This window comes from Ranitomeya variabilis, chromosome 8 (genome assembly GCF_051348905.1).
Source record: "Ranitomeya variabilis isolate aRanVar5 chromosome 8, aRanVar5.hap1, whole genome shotgun sequence".
Lineage (NCBI taxonomy): Eukaryota > Metazoa > Chordata > Amphibia > Anura > Dendrobatidae > Ranitomeya > Ranitomeya variabilis.
The window spans coordinates 161,002,764-161,023,363 of NC_135239.1; the positions used below are offsets into that span (position 1 = coordinate 161,002,764).

The 20,600-nt window shown below is 42.4% G+C and overlaps 1 protein-coding gene across 1 annotated transcript in view; it reads left to right on the forward strand.

Annotated features, from left to right (window-relative positions):
* Positions 1 to 315: 315 nt before the first annotated feature.
* Positions 316 to 20,600, forward strand: part of LOC143788832 (uncharacterized) — a 32,134-nt gene continuing 11,849 nt past the window's right edge. Inside the window, exons 1-3 of the mRNA XM_077278742.1 lie at positions 316 to 467; positions 3,449 to 3,515; positions 4,560 to 6,210. Coding sequence (XP_077134857.1) covers positions 316 to 467; positions 3,449 to 3,515; positions 4,560 to 6,210 — 1,870 coding nt within the window. The remainder of the gene's footprint in view (positions 468 to 3,448; positions 3,516 to 4,559; positions 6,211 to 20,600) is intronic.

The following is a 20,600-nucleotide window of genomic DNA, read 5'->3' on the forward strand; positions in this document are numbered from 1 at the left end:
CCTTCAGTGTTCAGTAGTGAACACTGTGTCTGTGTGCTAACAGAGCAAGGAGAAATTACTGAGCTGGTTGTAATCAAAATACACCTCCCTGCCCAAGAATGCGGTCCCTGAGAATCTGCCTGATAAAAGGTCATCGAGGGCCGTAAGTGGCCCTGGGGCCTGAGGTTCCCCATCCCTGGTGTAAAACAATGTTAAGTTTCAGTGACTATTTTTTTAAGTCGTTTTCTTGTAGAAGACATTCTCCCTGACCCTGGACATATTTATTCACACATCTGTAAATCTGTCTGCCTTGGCCTGATGCCACTTTCCGCTTGTATGCAGGGCTCCGCTGACCTCTCTGAGCTACACGCCCTGTATTTCGATGTGCTCGCATCTTCAGACAATTGTGATCCCAGCAATCCTTTGTGCATTGTGTCACCTGAATGTGAACTATACACCTGGGAGGAGAACAGAAACGCAGAGGACAGGTGAGTAAGAGCAATGCAATCTTCTCACTAGGCTCCTAACAAAAGGTCTTCTTATCAATTATGCATCAGTATACTCTGCCTGTGTTGTTTCATGCTGAGTCCTGTGTAGTGTGCGATCCTTAGGGTACCGTCACACAGTGGCATTTTCATCGCTACGACGGCACGATTCGTGACGTTGCAGCGTCGTATGATTATCGCTCCAGCGTCGTAGACTGTGGTCACACGTTGCAATACACGGCGCTGGAGCGATAATTTCATGACGTATTTGCGATGTAGAAGCCGTTGGTTACTGCGCGCACATCGTATACAACCTGTGTCACACGATGCAATCATGCCGCCACAGCGGGACACTAGACGACGAAAGAAAGTTTCAAACGATCTGCTACGACGTACGATTCTCAGCGGGGTTCCGGATCGCAGTAGCGTGTCAGACACAGCGATATCGTAACGATATCGCTAGAACGTCACGAATCGTGCCGTCGTAGCGATGAAAATGCCACTGTGTGACGGTACCCTTACTGAAACATGTATGCCTATGACATAAAATATATACAATACTTTCTGGCATTTTTTTTTTTTACTTTATGCTGAAAAATGATAAAATAAGTCTGGACCAAAATCCAATAGTGTGGAAACCCTGCTGGTCAAACAACAAGACAATAGGACCAATAGGAATTACATGTTTTGTTGGGACTGGACGTGACCAGCAAAGGACAGCTGAGATGTTGTAAACCAAGAAGTAACATTTTATTGGACATTAATATTAAATAAAAATATTAGAAAAGTCGACAAAATTCAACATCCAATAGACCAAGGGACTTGTAGACACATGGGTATTATGGCTTCAAACTCAAAGGTATTATGGCTTCAAACAACCCTTGAATTTGTGTGGAGCCTTAATACAGGACTCATTTGGAGTTTTCTGTACGCTGTATACCTCTGATTTTACATGAGTGAATCAGATGGCATATTATAATTATATTTTCCCTCGGAAATGGGGATGCATTTGGTCCTCTAGTACTTAGCGTGCTTCAGTACATTCACCCCGCGGCCTTAAAGAACATATATATATTCCTATTGACTTTCTTATAAAAAGTATGAATCTATATGCTGTACTTGTGCGAAAGTACCGTACATAGTAAAAAAAGAAAAACACAAATGTAAATATAATATAAAATACACCAATATATAGTTAGGTCCATATATATTTGGACAGAGACATCATTTTTCTAATTTTGGTTATAGACATTACCACAATGAATTTTAAACAAAACAATTCAGATGCAGTTGAAGTTCAGACTTTCAGCTTTCATTTGAGGGTATCCACATTAAAATTGGATGAAGGGTTTAGGAGTTTCAGCTCCTTAACATGTTCCACCCTGTTTTTAAAGGGACCAAAAGTAATTGGACAATTGACTCCAAGGCTATTTCATGGACAGGTGTGGGCAATCCCTTCATTATGTCATTCTGAATTAAGCAGATAAAAGGCCTGGAGTTGATTTGAGGTGTGGTGCTTGCATTTGGAAGGTTTTGCTGTGAAGTAAACATGCGGTCAAAGGAGCTCTCCATGCAGGTGAAACAAGCCATACTTAAGCTGCGAAAACAGAAAAAAAACCATCTGAAAAATTGCTACAATATTAGGAGTGGCAAAATCTACAGTTTGGTACATCCTGAGAAAGAAAGAAAGCACTGGTGAACTCATCAATGCAAAAAGACCTGGGCGCCCACAGAAGACAACAATGGTGGATCATCGCAGAATAATCTCCATGGTGAAGAGAAACCCCTTCACAACAGCCAACCAAGTGACCAACACTCTCCAGGAGGTCGGCGTATCAATATCCAAATCTACCATAAAGAGAAGACTGCATGAAAGTAAATACAGAGGGTTCACTGCACGGTGCAAGCCACTCATAAGCATCAAGAAGAAAAAGGCCAGACTGGAATTTGCTAAAAAACATCTAAAAAAGCCAGCACAGTTCTGGAAGAACATTCTTTGGACAGATGAAACCAAGATCATCCTCTACCAGAATAATGGAAAGAGAAAAGTATGGCGAAGGCGTGGTACAGCTCATGATCCAAAGCATACCACATCATCTGTAAAACACGGCGGAGGCAGTGTGATGGCTTGGGCATGCATGGCTGCCAGTGGCACTGGGTCACTAGTGTTTATTGATGATGTGACACAGGACAGAAGCAGCCGAATGAATTCTGAGGTATTCAGAGCCATACTGTGTGCTCAGATCCAGCCAAATGCAGCCAAACTGATTGGTCGTCGTTTCATACTACAGATGGACAATGGCCCAAAACATAAAGCCAAAGCAACCCAGGAGTTTACTAAAGCAAAGAAGTGGAATATTCTTGAATGGCCAAGTCAGTCACCTGATCTGAACCCAATTGAGCAGCATTTCACTTGTTAAAGACTAAACTTCAGACAGAAAGGCCCACAAACAAACAGCAACTGAAAACCACTGCAGTGAAGGCCTGGCAGAGCATCAAAAAGGAGGAAACACAGCGTCTGGTGATGTCCATGAGTTCAAGACTTCAGGCAGTCATTGCCAACAAAGGATTTTCAACCAAGTACTAGAAATGAACATTTTATTTACAATTATTTAATCTGTCCAATTACTTTTGGTCCCTTTAAAAACAGGGTGGCACATATTAAGGAGCTGTAACTCCTAAACCCTTCATCCAATTTTAATATGGATACCCTCAAATGAAAGCTGAAAGTCTGAACTTCAACTGCATCTGAATCGTTTTGTTTAAAATTTATTGTGGTAATGTCTAGAACCAAAATTAAAATAATGTTGTCTCTGTCCAAATATATATGGACCTAACTGTATAGTTGTTCACACAACTTACCATATTGCTCTTTGCTACTTAGAAAAATAAGTTCTCACAATGCCTGAGTCAGACATAAAAATGATTATAACTTGGCCAAACATCTGTAAATATTGGATATAATATTTTAACTTTATTTTCAGATGGACAGAACAAATTTCTGTCACCCATGTGACTTGTACAGACATCAGAGATGAAATCGGCTCTACGGTACAATTTTACATTTATATGTATTTATTATAACAAAAAGTGGAGAATGTTATTCTAACCAAAAAAGCTTTTCCTAAAACGATTGATGTCTGTAATAACACATAATCTGCCACAATCATAGACCGGGGGCAGGTGGAGGGACTGGGGAATCATAGACCAGGGGCAGATGAAGGGGCTGGGGAATCATAGACTGTGGGCAGACGGAGGGGTCGAATAATCACAGACTGGAGTAAGGTGGAGGGGCTGGGGAATCATAGACCGGGGTCATGCGAAGGGGCTGGGAAATCATAGACCGGGGGCAGGCACAGAGGTGGGGGAATCAAAGACAGGAGGCAGGGGGAGGGACTAGGGAATCAGAGACCGGGGTCAGGCAGAGGGGCTGGAGAATAATAGACCGGAGACAGGCGGAGGGACTAGGGAATCACAGACCAGGAGGAGAAGACCTATCGTACAGTCCGGCCCCTGTGCACCAAAAGCTAATTAGCAGAAAACTTCAGATGGTGATTAAAGAAGAACCACAAAGCGAACTTCTAGTCTTCACAAAACATATCAATATAATCAGTATTACAGCGCCATTACTTCCATGACTTCCATATATCTATGTCAGACGGGTCAGTTTTCTTGCACCACAACTAATGACACCTGATGTCAAAATGGCATAGATTGTCATCAGGTTTTATCATCAGTTTCTACTGCAAAACTACTGAGCCATATCAAAAAATGTAACATATAGTGATTTCTAATCTAGTTCCTCAAAGGATCTGGTGCAACAACTCATGTGACAGATGAATGTGAACGATCCCATGGAAAATTGTGGGATCAGTTCCTCCATCAGTTACCTTCCATTGTTTCACTGCCACGCCAAAGGTAAAATTTAGACGAATGGACAGATAGGTGGAAATTCGGCCTCGCAAATGAATTTCTGCTAGTTCCATTCAGATTACTAGGAAATTTGCATAAACGTCTAGAATTTTTAGTCTTTGTTTTAGTACATTGTACACAACAATTTATTTGGTCTAATATTGGTTTAAATGTACTCTTTAGGGATGGGGAATGAAAAATATCTATGAAGAAGTGTCTGGAATTTTTGAAGCAGAAGGCGAGATGCAGTTTACAGGAAATTGTGGCAACTTCTCCATAAGGTCTCAACAAAGAGACAGCACCCCAATCCAAAGAAGCTTCACACCTGTCACGTCTGTGAAAGAACAACAAAAATATTCCTCATCTATAAAGTCCCAGCAAAGGAGTGGTTGGGATCCTGCAAATGTTCTCCAAAGAGATTCCTCTCCTGTGCCATCGCTACAGAGAAGTTACTCCCCTGTAAGATGTCAGCAAAGAAGTTCTTCTCCTGTGTGGTCACAGCAGAGAAACCCTTCTCCTGTACTATCCCAACAAAGAAGTTCTTCTCCTGCAAGTTCTCATCAAAGATGCGCTTCTCCCATTAGATCCTTGCAACAAAATTACATCACTCCAAAAACACTGCACAATGAATCTTCGCATTTAAGATCCCAACAGAAAATAAATGTACCCATTGAGTCCTATTTAAAGGCAAACACAAATATGAAAGACGAGCATAGATATGCTTCTCCAGTCAGAATACAGCAAAGTACCTCTCCTGCAAGAACACAATGTCCCTCACCGGATAGAACATCTCTTAGGTCTATCTCACCACCTAGAACACCATTTAGATCTACTTCACCAGCTAGAACACCACTTAGGTCTACCTCACCAGCTGGCACACCGCTTAGATCTACTTCACCAGCTAGAACACCACTTAGGTCTACTTCACCAGCTAGAACACAGCTTTGGTCTACTTCATCAACTAGAAAACCACTTAGATCTACTTCACCAGCTAGAACACCACTTAGGTCTACCTCACCAGCTAGCATACCGCTTAGATCTACTTCATCAACTAGAACACCACTTAGGTCTACTTCACCAGCTAGAACACAGCTTTGGTCTACTTCATCAACTAGAAAACCACTTAGATCTACTTCACCAGCTAGTACACCGCTTAGGTCGACTTCACCAGTTAGAACACCACTTAGATCAACTTCACCAGCTAGAACTCTGCTTAGATCTACTTCACCAGCTAGAACACCACTTAGATCTACGTCACCAGCTAGAATACCGCTTAGATCTACTTCACCAGCAAGAACACCACTTAGATCAACTTCACCAGCTAGAACACCGCTTAGATCTACTTCACCAGCTAGAACACCCCTTAGATCTACTTCACCAGCTAGAACACTGTTTAGATCTACTTCACCAGCTAGAACACCACTTAGATCTAGCTCACCAGCAAGAACACCACTTAGGTCTACCTCACCAGCAAGAACACCACTTAGGTCTACCTCACCAGCAAGAACACCACTTAGGTCTACCTCACCAGCAAGACCACCACTTAGGTCTACCTCACCAGCAAGACCACCACTTAGGTCTACATCACCAGCAAGAACAACACTTAGGTCTACCTCACCAGCAAGAACACCTCTTAGGTCAACTTCACCAGCTAGATCACCGCCAAGGAGCACTTCGCCTGTCAGGTCACAGCAAAGAATTTCTTCAGCTTTCAGAGAGCAGCAGAAAAGTGTATCTTCAGTGAATCTTATGAGGAGCATTCCTTCATCCCAGTCACATGAAAGGAGTATACATGATGCTGGCCACAGTAGAAGATCTTCAGAACCAAAAACAGGTCATTCAGCATGTTTTTTACTTTTTCAATAAAGCATAAGCAAAGAGAATGTTTTAATATTTGTGCTTTAGATCAAAGCAGGTTTCCCATTCATATGCTAAGGTCATAGCTAGCTATTTATTATCATTTAAATAAAACAAGGGGTAAATGTTTAATTTTAATAACATAATAAAACATTTTGCATGAAATGACAGAAAAAACATACACTAGATCACTAGTTACAGTAATGAACAATAGTATTCACATTTTTAACAATAAGTTCCCTACCTGGAATGATGGATGCCTTCTGTGTCATGCACAATGTAAAATTATTTCTACTCTAATAATCAAATAATGCAATCATCAAAACAAGTCAATGGGGTGAGATTACAGAGTTAGTGAGATGAGAACATAGTTACAAGTATAACCTAATCAATGGTCAGGGCATGCTAGAGGTTGTTGTATCACAAACTAGAATGCAACAGACCTCACAAGTAGAGATGGGTGAACCCGAACAGTAAGGCTATGTGCACACGTTCAGGTTTTTTCGCATTTTTTCGCGATAGAAACGCATTAAAAAACGCATACATATGCATCCTATCATTTAGAATGCATTCTGCAATTTTTGCGCACATGATGAGTTTTTTTCCGCGAAAAAAACGCATTGCGGTAAAAAAAGCAGCATGTTGATTAATTTTGCGGATTTTTCACGTTTTACCCGCTATTTAATGCATTGGGAAAAACCGCAAAAAAAAAAAAACGCGCAAAAAACCCGCAAAAAAACGCATGCGGATTTCTGGCAGAAATGTCCGGTTTTTGTCAGGAAATTTCTGCAAGAAATCCTGAACGTATGCACGTACCCTAAAGTTTGGCGGCCGTACCGAACACCTACTAATCAGGAATGGACACAGAAAACAGACTTCACCAGGAAGTCTGTGTTGCTGTTTGGGTTTGGCCCCCCGAACACCAGGTGTTTGTCGCACTGTCATGTGCATGACAGAATGGCAAACACTGTATCTGATAGGCGGTAAAATCAGTACTGCCAGTCAGACAGTAACGGTTCCTATGCTGTCAAATGACAGCGTGAGCCCGCAGCTCTGATCGGAGGTATAAAGTTTAAATCCGGTCATTAGTGTCGGCTGATGGGACTACTGCTCACATCAACTTACACCTGCTGCAGCTAATAACAGTGAGAGAAGGAGCGGCTGATGAGAGTATTCATCAGCCGGTGGCTGGCTGTAAATAAATAATTTAAAAAAAAAACTGGCATGAGTTCCCCTTTTTTTTTTATAACCAGCCAGGCAAAACTCACAGCTGGGGGCTGCAACCCTCAGCTATTAGCTTCAGCACGGCTGATTATCAAGAATAGAAGGGTCCCCACTTCATATTTTTTATTTATTTAAATCATTTTTTTAAAAATGGCATGGGGTCCCCCCCATTTTTGACAACCAGCCTTGCTAAAGCAGACAGCGCGGGCTGGATATTGGCCCTACCATCCTAAAAATAGCAGCCCACAGCGGCCAAGAAAAGGCACATCTATTAGATGCGCCAATACTGGTGCTTTGCCCGGCTCTTCCCACTTGACCTGTAGCGATGGCGAGTGGAGTCCATATTTGTGGGATTGACGTCACCTTTGTATTGTCAGGTGACATCAAGCTCACGGCTTAGTAATGGAGAAGTGTCTATAAGACACCTATCCATTACTAATCCTATAGCTGTATGGTAAATAAAGACACAGCCAGAATAAAGTCCTTTATTGGAAATAAACCAAAACACACTTTTACTTTTTATTTAAAAATACAAAACACAGTTATATTCACCTAACGCCTAATTCCACTGAATCTCTCGTCTTCTGTAATAAAACAAAAATGAAAAAAGAATACAGGTGAGGGCTGCCTTTCTGTCCCACGATGTAATCCATTTCTGGGGGATTACTAGCTTTTAACCTCGACGGTGCCAAGATGCGACCATCCAGGATGAGAACCTCCGGTGAATGAGCTGCTGTGACGTCATCGAGGTTACTGCCGGTCACTGAAGCAGCATTCCCAACTGGGCCAATGAACTGCGATGACCTCGGTGAAAGTCTCACAGTGCAGAGGCGAGTTGACCGCAGTTCAAATTTACCACAGTGAAAATCTCCTGGTGAACTGCGGTCAATTCACCTCTGCACCATGAGACTTTTTTCTCTTTGTGCTAGCAGGGATCTCACCGAGGTCACCATAGTTCATTGGTCCAGCCTCGGTGACCGGCAGTAACCTCGATGACGTCACCGCTAGTCACTGAGGCTGCGTTCGCAGCAGCTCATTCACCAGTGGTTCTCAGCCTGGACAGTCGCATCTTGGCACCGTCCAAGTTGAAAACTAATTATCCCCCAGACATGGATTACGGCATGGGACAGAACAACGGAGAGGTGAGGAATATTGTTGTTTTAAATTTTTGTTTTATTACAGGAGACTAGGGATTCAGTGGAATTAGGCATTAGGTGAGTATAACTGTGTTTGTTATTTTTAAATAAAAATGGAAAAGTGTTTTGTTTTATTTCAAATAAAATACTTTATTCTTGCTGTGTCTTTATTTACTATACAACTATAGGATTAGTAATAGATAGATGTCTTATAGACGCTTCTCCATTACTAAGCTGTGGGCTTGATGTCACCGGGCAATATAAAGGTGATATCAACCCCACAAATATGAACCCGACTTGTCACTGCTACAGGGCAAGTGGGAAGAGCCGGGTAAAGCACCAGAATTGGTGCATCTAACAGATGCTGGCTGTTATCTTTAGGCTGGGGAACAATATCCATGGCCCATTACAAGCCTGAGAATACCAGCCCCCAGCTCTGCTTTATCAAAGCTGGTTGTCAAAAATGGGGCGGACCCCCACACCGTTATTTTAAATTATTTATTTAAATAATTACAATACGGCATGAGTATCCCTCTATTCTTGATAACCAGTCTTGCTGAAGCTGACAGCTGAGGGTTGCAGTACCCAGCTCTCAGTTTTGCCTGACTGGTTATCAAAAATACATGGGAACCCACACCTTTTTAAAAATTATTTATTTACAGCGCAGGCAACGGCTGATGAATACTCCAATCAGCCGCTCCTGCTCCCACTGTTATTAGCGGTAGCAGGCGTTGGCTGATGGGAACAGTAGTCCCATCAGCTGACACCAGTGATCGGAGGTAAACTTTAAACCTCCGATCATAGCTGTGGGATCAGTCTGTCATTTGACAGCGTTTGAACCGCAACTGTTTGACTGGCGGTGATGATTTTACCACCGATCAGAAGTGGTGTTTGCCATGCTGACAGCGTGGCAAACACTGGATGTTCGGGCCTCCCATTCAAGTTAATGTTCTGGTACCTGAACTCAAACTTTTTGTAAAACCGTCCGGACCTGACCATCCAGGTGTCCACCCATCTCTACTCACAAGTGAATACAGAACTGAAGAAATGCAGTCAGAAACATAATATGTTAATGATATTCAGTGATATATTGGTGACGTCAGCTGTGATTGGAGCTGTTGTCATTTCCTTTCTTATCCACCTGACCCAGAGCTTTAAAGGAAATCTGTCAGCAGGTTTTTGCTACCTCATCTGAGAGCAGCATACTGTAGTGACAGAGAGCTTGATTCCAACAATATGTCACTTAGCTGGAGCTGTTCTGACAGAATCAGAGTTTTTAGATTGAGCAAAGCAGCAGAGCTGAGAAAGCTGACCCCGCCCACACCAGGCTCTGTACATATAATGTCCATAGACAGAATAGACAGATAGCTACCTGTAACAGGAGGGAGCTTTGCTGGACTAGCACATGATAGTCCAGCAATTATAAGCTCCTGGTGCTAAAACAATCATTGCAAACAAACCATAGGAACTTGATAAGAGTGGCATTACTGAAATCTGTGTGTTAACCCCTATAGCATGCTGTCTTCAGCTGACATAGCAAAAACCTGCTGACAGATTCCCTTTATGGGAAACTGTCAGCACAATTTCACCTCCTAAACTATTTATATGAGCATGTAGCACTCTCAAAGACCGGCAATTCCTTTATACGGACAGTTCGCTCTTCCACTACTTAGAAATCAATGTTTAATTACTATGCAAATCAGGCTGAAGAGCTATGGTAGATCTGAAGCCTCTGTCACTCCAGCTCTTTCCCCGCTCAGAGTTGCCTCCATCTGCTTCACTGACAACCTCTATCCTGTGGATCCATCACTCAAGCAGCAGCTCTTCAGACTCATTTGCATATCCAATTCAAACCCTGATTTCTCAGCAAAGGAGGAACAGACCGGCCATGTAATGGTATTGCTGGACTTGTCTTTGAGAGAGATACATGCTCATATAAATAGTTTGGGGGCGAAATCCTGCTGACATATTCCCTTTAATGACTTGTTTCAACTATGTCTCGCCTCTTTTGCTGCCCAAACTTATTCAGGTCTGCTCTTTTAATAAGTACACCAAAGGAAAAAAGGGAGGGTTTTTGTGTTGATAAGTACACTTTACATATGCGAATGTCCACTAATATAATAACACAAAATCTACTAATAGATGTGAATAAACACAACAACTAGAATAATGTCCAATAAAAAAACACATATTTTTATTAATACATAAGAAATAAAAATTATTAAAAAAGGGGGAATATAGTTTACAGAGAGGATAAATCATGCACCGGGAATTTCACAGGGAATGTGTTAGGACATGGGTATAATCAGAAATGTTAATTTTCCTAAATAAATACATTATACAAGTCTAGGTAAAAATATAGCAGCTGGGTCAATAAATATGCTTATTGAAAAAATGTGTTTTTATTGAACATTATTCTAGATGTGTTTATTCACATCTACAGTTAGGTCCATATATATTTGGACACAGACAACATTTTTCTAATTTTGGTCATAGACATTACCACAATGATTTTTAAACAAAACAATTCCGATGCAGTTGAAGTTCAGACTTTCAGCTTTCATTTGAGGGTATCCACATTAAAATTGGATGAAGGGTGTAGGAGTTTCAGCTCCTTAACATGTGCCATCCTGTTTTTAAAGGGGCCAAAAGTAATTGGACAGATTCAATAATTGTAAATAAAATGTTCATTTCTAGTACTTGGTTGAAAATCCTTTGTTGGCAATGACTGCCTGAAGTCTTGAACTCATGGACATCACCAGACGCTGTGTTTCCTCCTTTTTGATGCTCTGCCAGGCCTTCACTGCGGTGGTTTTCAGTTGCTGTTTGTTTGTGGGCCTTACTGTCTGAAGTTTAGTCTTTAACAAGTGAAAGGCATGCTCAATTGGGTTGAGATCAGGTGACTGACTTGGCCATTCAGGAATATTCCACTTCTTTGCTTTAATAAACTCCTGGGTTGCTTTGGCTTTATGTTTTGGGTCATTGTCCATCTGTAGTATGAAAGACGACCAATCAGTTTGGCTGCATTTGGCTGGATCTGAGCACACAGTATGGCGGCTCTGAATACCTCAGAATTCATTTGGCTGCTTCTGTCCTGTGTCACATCATCAATAAACACTAGTGACCCAGTGCCACTGGCAGCCATGCATGCCCAAGCCATCACACTGCCTCCGCCGTGTTTTACAGATGATGTGGTATGCTTTGGATCATGAGCTGTACCACGCCTTCGCCATACTTTTCTCTTTCCATCATTCTGGTAGAGGTTGATCTTGGTTTCATCTGTCCATAGAATGTTCTTCCAGAACTGTGCTGGCTTTTTTAGATGTTTTTTAGCAAAGTCCAGTCTAGCCTTTATATTCTTGATGCTTATGAGTGGCTTGCACCGTGCAGTGAACCCTCTGTATTTACTTTCATGCAGTCTTCTCTTTATGGTAGATTTGGATATTGATACGCCGACCTCCTGGAGAGTGTTGGTCACTTGGTTGGCTGTTGTGAAGGGGTTTCTCTTCACCATGGAGATTATTCTGCGATCATCCACCACTGTTGTCTTCTGTGGGCGCCCAGGTCTTTTTGCATTGATGAGTTCTCCAGTGCTTTCTTTCCTTCTCAGGATGTACCAAACTGTAGATTTTGCCACTCCTAATATTGTAGCAATTTCTCGGATGGGTTTTTTCTGTTTTCAGAGCTTAAGGATGGCTTGTTTCACCTGCATGGAGAGCTCCTTTGACCGCATGTTTACTTCACAGCAAAACCTTCCAAATGCAAGCACCACACCTCAAATCAACTCCAGGCCTTTTATCTGCTTAATTGAGAATTACATAATGAAGGGATTGCCCACACCTGTCCATGAAATAGCCTTGGAGTCAATTGTCCAATTACTTTTGGTCCCTTTAAAAACAGGGTGGCACATGTTAAAGGGAAGGTGCCATCAAAAAAATTTTTTTTACAGCAATTGTAAAAATGTAAAGAATTAATGTTTACATTTTCTTAAAAAATATTATCATTTGTTTATAATTTAGTAAAATATGAAAAATAAATTTTAAAAGTTTTGGAATTTCCACTTTTAAACACTAGGGGGAGCAGCTGCTGAAATTTCAGAAAAACCTAGTGTACAACTAGCTCACATTACAGCACTGCAGTAATTATGGGCGGAGTCTGCTGACGTGTGTGATGTCTCCTCTCCTTCCCTTCTGGGTGTTTGCTAAGGGATAAGAGGATGATATTCAGGAACCCAGTGAGCAGCCATTTTGTTGGTGACTGCAGAGTAAGGCTGCCGTCACACTAGCAGTATTTGGTCACTATTTTACCTCAGTATGTGTAAGCCAAAACCAGGAGTGGAACACTTAGAGAAGTATAATAGAAACATATTCACCACTTCTGTATTTATCACCCACTCCTGGTTTTGGCATACAAATACTGAGGTAAAATACTGACCAAATACTGATAGTGGGACCGCAGCCTTAGGCTACTTTCACACTAGCGTTGTTTGCAATACGTCGCAATGTGTCGTTTAGGAGAAAAAACGCATCCTGCAAAGTTGTCTGCAGGATGCGTTTTTTCCCCATAGACTAACATTACCGACGCATTGCGATGTATTGCCACACGTCGCAACCGTCGTGCGACCGCCGCCACAAAAAAACGTTACATGTAACTTTTTTTGTTTGTCGAGTCCCACCATTTTCGACCGCGCATGCACGGCCGAAACTCCGCCCCCTCCTACCCAGACCTTACAATGGGGCAGCGGAAGCGTTGTAAGACTGCTTCCGCTGCCCACGTCGGGCATTTCTTTCACAGCATGCGTCGGTACGTCGGGCTCCTCAGATCCTGTCTTGGCGATGTATGAAAGTGAGACGACAGGCGCAGTCTGGGGTGACGCTGGGGGGAAATGTAGCCATATAGTAACAATAAAAATGAGACCCCTCTCTAAAGCTGCCTCACCAGCCCTGACTGCACCTAACTGGAGGTCATGCTGCCCCCTCTATTACCCCAGACCCGCGTGCAGGTGCTCAGCCAGAACCACCATAGAATGGGTCCGCTTTCTGAAGATAATACTGCCATAGTGTTCTCACATAATACCGCCATATAGATCACACATAATACCGCCATATAGATCACACACAATACTATCAAATAGATCACACAATACTGTCATACAGTTCACATAATACCACCATATAGATCACACATACCGCCAGTGTTCTCGCATACCGCCATATAGATCACACAATACCGCCACATACACTCACCGGCCACTTTATTAGGTACACCATGCTAGTAACGGGTTGGACCCCTTTTGCCTTCAGAACTGCCTCAATTCTTCGTGGCATAGATTCAACAAGGTGCTGGAAGCATTCCTCAGAGATTTTGGTCCATATTGACATGATGGCATCACACAGTTGCCGCAGATTTGTCGGCTGCACATCCCAAAGATGCTCCATACAAGGCAGGATGGATCCATGCTTTCATGTTGTTTACGCCAAATTCTGACCCTACCATCCGAATGTCGCAGCAGAAATCGAGACTCATCAGACCAAGCAACGTTTTTCCAATCTTCTACTGTCCAATTTCGATGAGCTTGTACAAATTGTAGCCTCAGTTTCCTGTTCTTAGCTGAAAGGAGTGGTACCCGGTGTGGTCTTCTGCTGCTGTAGCCCATCTGCCTCAAAGTTCGACGCACTGTGCGTTCAGAGATGCTCTTAGGCCTACCTTGGTTGTAACGGGTGGCGATTTGAGTCACTGTTGCCTTTCTATCAGCTCGAACCAGTCTGCCCATTCTCCTCTGACCTCTGGCATCAACAAGGCATTTCCGCCCACAGAACTGCCGCTCACTGGATTTTTTTTCTTTTTCGGACCATTCTCTGTAAACCCTAGAGATGGTTGTGCGTGAAAATCCCAGTAGATCAGCAGTTTCTGAAATACTCAGACCAGCCCTTCTGGCACCAACAACCATGCCACGTTCAAAGGCACTCAAATCACCTTTCTTCCCCATACTGATGCTCGGTTTGAACTGCAGGAGATTGTCTTGACCATGTCTACATGCCTAAATGCACTGAGTTGCCGCCATGTGATTGGCTGATTAGAAATTAAGTGTTAACAAGAAGTTGGACAGGTGTACCTAATAAAGTGGCCAGTGAGTGTACTTCTCACAATGCCGCCATATAGATCTCACATAATACCGCCATATAGATCACACACAATACCACCATATAATTCTCACAATTCTGATCAAGCATAATACCACCATACAGATCACATAATACCGTCATATAGATCTCACATAATGCCATAATACAGCATGACCCCTGCAGCTCCTGTTATCGCACGCATAGAGTTGTGGGTGCAATGGGGAAAGACATGCAGGGGGGAAAGGAATGCATAGGAGAGGATTAGATACACTGTTCACCAGACAGTATCACACAGGATAGGATTAGATATACAGCTCAGCAGCCAGTATCATACAGGATAGGATTAGATACACGGCTCTGTAATAGTATCACACAGGATAGGATAAGATACACGGCTCAGCAGTCAGTATCACAGAGGAGAGGATTATTAGATACACATCTCAGCAGACAGTATCACACAGGAGCAGATTAGATACACGGCTCAGCAGTCAGTATTCCACAGGAGGATTAGATACACAGGTCAGCACAGTATAGGATTAGATACACAGGTCAGCATACAGTATCACACAGTATAGGATTAGATACACGGCTCAGCACAGTATCACACAGGAGAGGATTAGATACACAGCTCAGCAGTCAGTATCACACAGGACAGGATTAGATACACGGCTCAGCAAACAGTATCATACAGGATAGGATTAGATACACGGCTCAACATAGTATCACACAGGATAGGATTAGATACACGGCTCAGCATAGTATCACACAGTATAGGATTAGATGCATGGCTCAACACAGTATCACACAGGATTAGATACACGGCGCAGCAGACAGTATGACACAGGATAGGATTAGATACACGGCTCAGCAGACAGTATCACACAGTATAGGATTACATACACAGCTCAGCAGTCAGTATCACACAGGATAGGATTAGATATACTGCTCAGCAGTCAGTATCACACAGGATAGGATTAGATACACGGCTCAGCACACAGTAGAGGATTAGGTACACAGCTCAGTTAGTATCACACAGGAGATGATTAGATGCATGGATAAGCAGACAGTATCACACAGGAGAGGAGTAGATACACAGCACAGTAAAGGCCCCGTCTCACTAAGCGATTTACCAACGATCACGACCAGCGATACGACCTGGCCGTGATCGTTGGTAAGTCGTTGTGTGGTCGCTGGGGAGCTGTCACACAGACAGCTCTCTCCAGCGACCAACGATCAGGGGAACGACTTTGGCATCGTTGAAACTGTCTTCAACGATGCCGAAGTCCCCCTGCAGCACCCGGGTAACCAGGGTAAACATCGGGTTACTAAGCGCAGGGCCGCGCTTAGTAACCCGATGTTTACCCTGGTTACCAAAAAAAAAAAAACAGTACATACTCGCCTTTCGGTGTCCAGGTCCCTTGCCGTCTGCTTCCTGCTCTGACTGAGCCGCCGTACAGTGAGAGCAGAGCGCAGCGGTGACGTCACTGCTGTGCTGTGCTCTCACTGTACGGCGGCTCAGTCAGAGCAGGAAGCAGACGGCAAGGGACCTGACGGACATCAGATGGTGAGTATGTACTGTTTGTTTTTTTTTACATTTACGCTGGTAACCAGGGTAAACATCGGGTTACTAAGCGCGGCCCTGCGCTTAGTAACCCGATGTTTACCCTGGTTACCAGTGAAGACATCGCTGGATCGGTGTCACACACACCGATTCAGCGATGTCAGCGGGGCCTCAACGACCAAAAAAAGGTCCAGGCCATTCCGACACGACCAGCGATCTCGCAGCAGGGGCCGGGTCGCTGGTACGTGTCACACATAGCGAGATCGCTATGGAGGTCGCTGTTGCGTCACAAAACTTGTGACTCAGCAGCGATCTCGCTAGCGATCTCGCTATGTGAGACGGGGCCTTAACATACATGGGAGGAGATAACTGCTCAGAGTCAGCACCACAAAGGAGAGGATTAGATTCCCTCTCCCCCTCCCCACTGATACTCACGGCTGCCTGCTGAGTCCTTCTCCCTCCCGTCCATGGTCTCCTCCTCCTCCTATGACTGCAGGGCTCCTGCGATCATCCTGGAAAGCTGGCCTGGAGCCCACAGCTGCAGTGTGAGCTCCAGGAAGATGGCGCTGGTCTCCTGCCTCTGCCGTGCTGTGGACGGCTCAGGGGGCGTGGCCAGACACAGCAGAAAGCAGCTTATAATGGTAGGTATAGAGTCGGCTCCCGACTGCAGATCTCTATGCCCTGGGCTGCCGTAAATGCAGAGTGAAAGTGCCGTGCAGCTACACTTACACTCCTGCAAAGCAAAATGGCGGCGTCCAGTGGCTGAAAAAAAAATTAATAATAAAAAAAATGTTAAAGTTAAAAAATGTAAATTTGTATTAAAAATAATTGTTTATATAAACAATCATTTTTAATACAAAAAATAAAATGCGGCACCTTTCCTTTAAGGAGCGGAAACTCCTAAACCCATCATCCAATTTTAATGTGGATACCCTCAAATGAAAGCTAAAAGTCTGAACTTCAACTGCATCTGAATTGTTTTGTTTAAAATTCATTGTGGTAATGTCTATAACCAAAATTAGAAAAATGTTGTCTCTGTCCAAATATATATGGACCTAACTGTATTAGTATGATTTAGGTCTTCTCTTTTGCAGCACATTCTTAAAAGGGTATTCCCATCTTTAAGATCCTATACCAATATGTAGTAGGTGTAAAAATAATATTAGAAAATTACTCCAATTAGAAAGGTAATATTGTCCTTCTGATCAGCTATATCTCGATCCTATGTGCTATGTGCAGGCATTGCAGTAGCTTAGGTATCCATGGTTACGACCACTCATATAGTGACAGCTAGATGCTAGTGGTCGCAACCATGGATACCTAAGCTACTGCAATGCCTGTACTTGAGAAAGGAGATATAGCGAATCAGAATAACGATACTACATTTCTAATTGGAGGTATTTGCTAATATTATCATTATTACACCTGCTACATGTTGGGATAGGATCTTGGAGATGGGAATACTCCTTTAACCTACAGTATATGGGAAGAAAATATTCTTATAGTGCTATAAACTGTGCCCCCTCTAGAAATTATAGTGCCTTACACTATGCTCTCTTGAAAATAACACCTCCACACAGTGCCGTCTGAAAATAAAATTGAAAATAGTATAATAGCTCAATTTGAGACAAAGTACCCCCATAAATAAATGATGCTATACTGGACCCTCAGAAATGAATTCTAATATGCTGTCACTCTGAAATAAATGATAATGTGCACTGCATCCAGATGTCCTAGACCGACTGAAGGGGGATAATAAATAAATGTAAATTATTATAGATTATGATACACTGTGCTCCCAGAAATAAAATATTCTGTTCTCCAAGGAATGAAATTATAGTATTAGTAATATTTTATTTTATATATTGGAAAAGCAGAAAATGAATGATAGAGATTATGAGTGGTAAAGCATACATGTCTATAGTTCAGGCAAATAATAATTTAAAGAGGACTTCTCAGCTCTCCTATCACGTCTGTTTAGGAAATAAATCTACAGTTAAAACCAGAAGTTTACATAAACTATATAAAACGACACATATGCATATTTTTCTCATTATCTGAAATGAAATCAGAATAAACCTTTCCCATTTTAGGTGTCATGTCGGACACTGTCCAGACCAGGTCGTCTGACAGACAGCGGTAATTCCGCGTTTGACCACTGTTTGCTCATTGGCGTCGGCTAGTTTTCGTCTGGCTGCTCCGGGGTTAATTTATCTGATCCTCGGATTGGAAGCTGGGCCATGCAAAATTATGAATACATTTGTCGGAGCTCACTACCTGGTGAGGTGGATTCATGAAGCCTGACATCAGGATGAATACAAAGACCCAGGATGTTGGCACTGCATCATGTGGAACAGTAAAAACCCAGGAAACAGTAAGAACCCAGACAAACATGCGAGGCAGGACACACTAAAAGCCACAGAATCGGGAGGACAGATGAAGAGGGAAATAGCGGGTCCAAAGCAGATCTTAGATGCAGGTTGTAGAATCCACAGCAGGTTGTAACGTAATGAGAATAGACTCTAATTCCAGTTCATAATGTTTACAGCAAATGATGGATTAACCACCAGGTGACAGAAACAATTAATTTAAATTAAAGAATCCACAGCAGATTACAACAGAATATGAACAGAAATGCATACAGCAAATGATGAGCTAACCAGCAGGTCAAAAAAGGTACACATAGGAGTCTGAGAAAATGATATTAACCGAACAAACTGGGTGTTAGCAAACTTCAAACAAACAGCAACTGAACACATTACAGTATCAATACTGAGACACAGAGGTGTGTAATAGTAATAGTGGGACTGAAAGGGACTTGAGAGATGATGTCACTTATGCTGGGCCACCTGTAAGAGATAACGTGGAGCACAACTAAGAGCAGCGTCCATAGGGAAAGGCAGCAGAGCCCACTCCTGAAGACGAGACTGGTACGTAACAAAATTGATAAATTGGCGGTATGTCTCGTAAATATGCATTAATAGAAGGAAGAGTAGGGTAACTACACAGTGTGACCTTTACAATTAGCGCTGCTATGGTCAGACTGTGTAAGGATACAGGAACGTGCCTATTTTACAAGGGGAATAGTACCACTTTGTCTATTTAAGTATATATTTCTAGGAGGAATAACAAAGGAATAGTACAACACAGAGTTATAGAAAAGGTTATCTGGAATTTTAATTTCATGGTGGCTCCTCTGTATAGCAGTGCCACATACAGTACTCGTTACTGGATTGAGATCAGGACTTTATTAAGGTATCCAACCTATTTTTCTTGACCCATTCAAGTGTGCTTTGTGTTTGGATATATTATTTTGCTGAAAGATTAAGCTTAATTTTTTAGCAGGACGAAACAGGTTCTTGACGTGTTTTCTTATTTTTTGCATTTCCCATTCGTCTTTCTAATTTGACTCAACGTCATATTGCTGTTGATGAAAATTACTCACCCAGCACAATGCTTTCATAAAGTGCAAAGCTCTCAATTTGATTTTCCTCAGCGTCTTTGAAAAGGGATTTCTGCCAAAAGAGGAAAAGGAAAACATAAAGTTGTTCCTGTTCTGACTTTAGAGACAAAATGGTGGAAGATCACTGAGAGGAACACTGCAACCCAGAGAAGGCTGAATGTTTTTATTTATAGTAAAACCTTTTGTGCTGGAGGAGTAGTAATAATATCGTATGGCAAGTGGGTGAGAACCGCCTATACTATGGGGTTTATTAAAGTCTTCAAAAACATCGAGCTCTATATTCCTCCCAAAACAACCAGTGGCAAAAAGTTGCTGCATTTTTGTCTTCTGGTCTTAGGATGGAAATCTCTTGCATTATGGCATGCATTTGGCAAACTTAACCCATTACTGATATTACAACTTATATTTTATAAGTACAGATGGCACTGGACCAAATATATAGGAAGTTACTTGAACTCTTCTCTGTTATGTCTTTCTTTATGACCACAGACTCCATGAAGCGTTGGACTAGACCTACACGGCAGCATTTATTACATCATGGAGACCATGGTGTCACACTGTGACATCGCACCTAATGATTTCCTATGGTGTTGCATTGAAAGCTGCGACCTACATTCACAAATGTTTCCAATGTGTTGTTTTTTCTGTCACTGTTTGCAGGTGTTTTGAGGCTCACTTGTCATAAACTTCAATACATGTTGCATGCAACTGCGACTTATCACTTATCTGCTATTTGGCCTGTAATGAAAACACTTCACTTTTGGTCATGAACTTGCAGCTCTCTGGCACCCCCTTGCCCTGCTGGCCAATAAGGGTAATGACAGAGGATAACAAAGTGAGCGCAGCTTCTCTAATTTA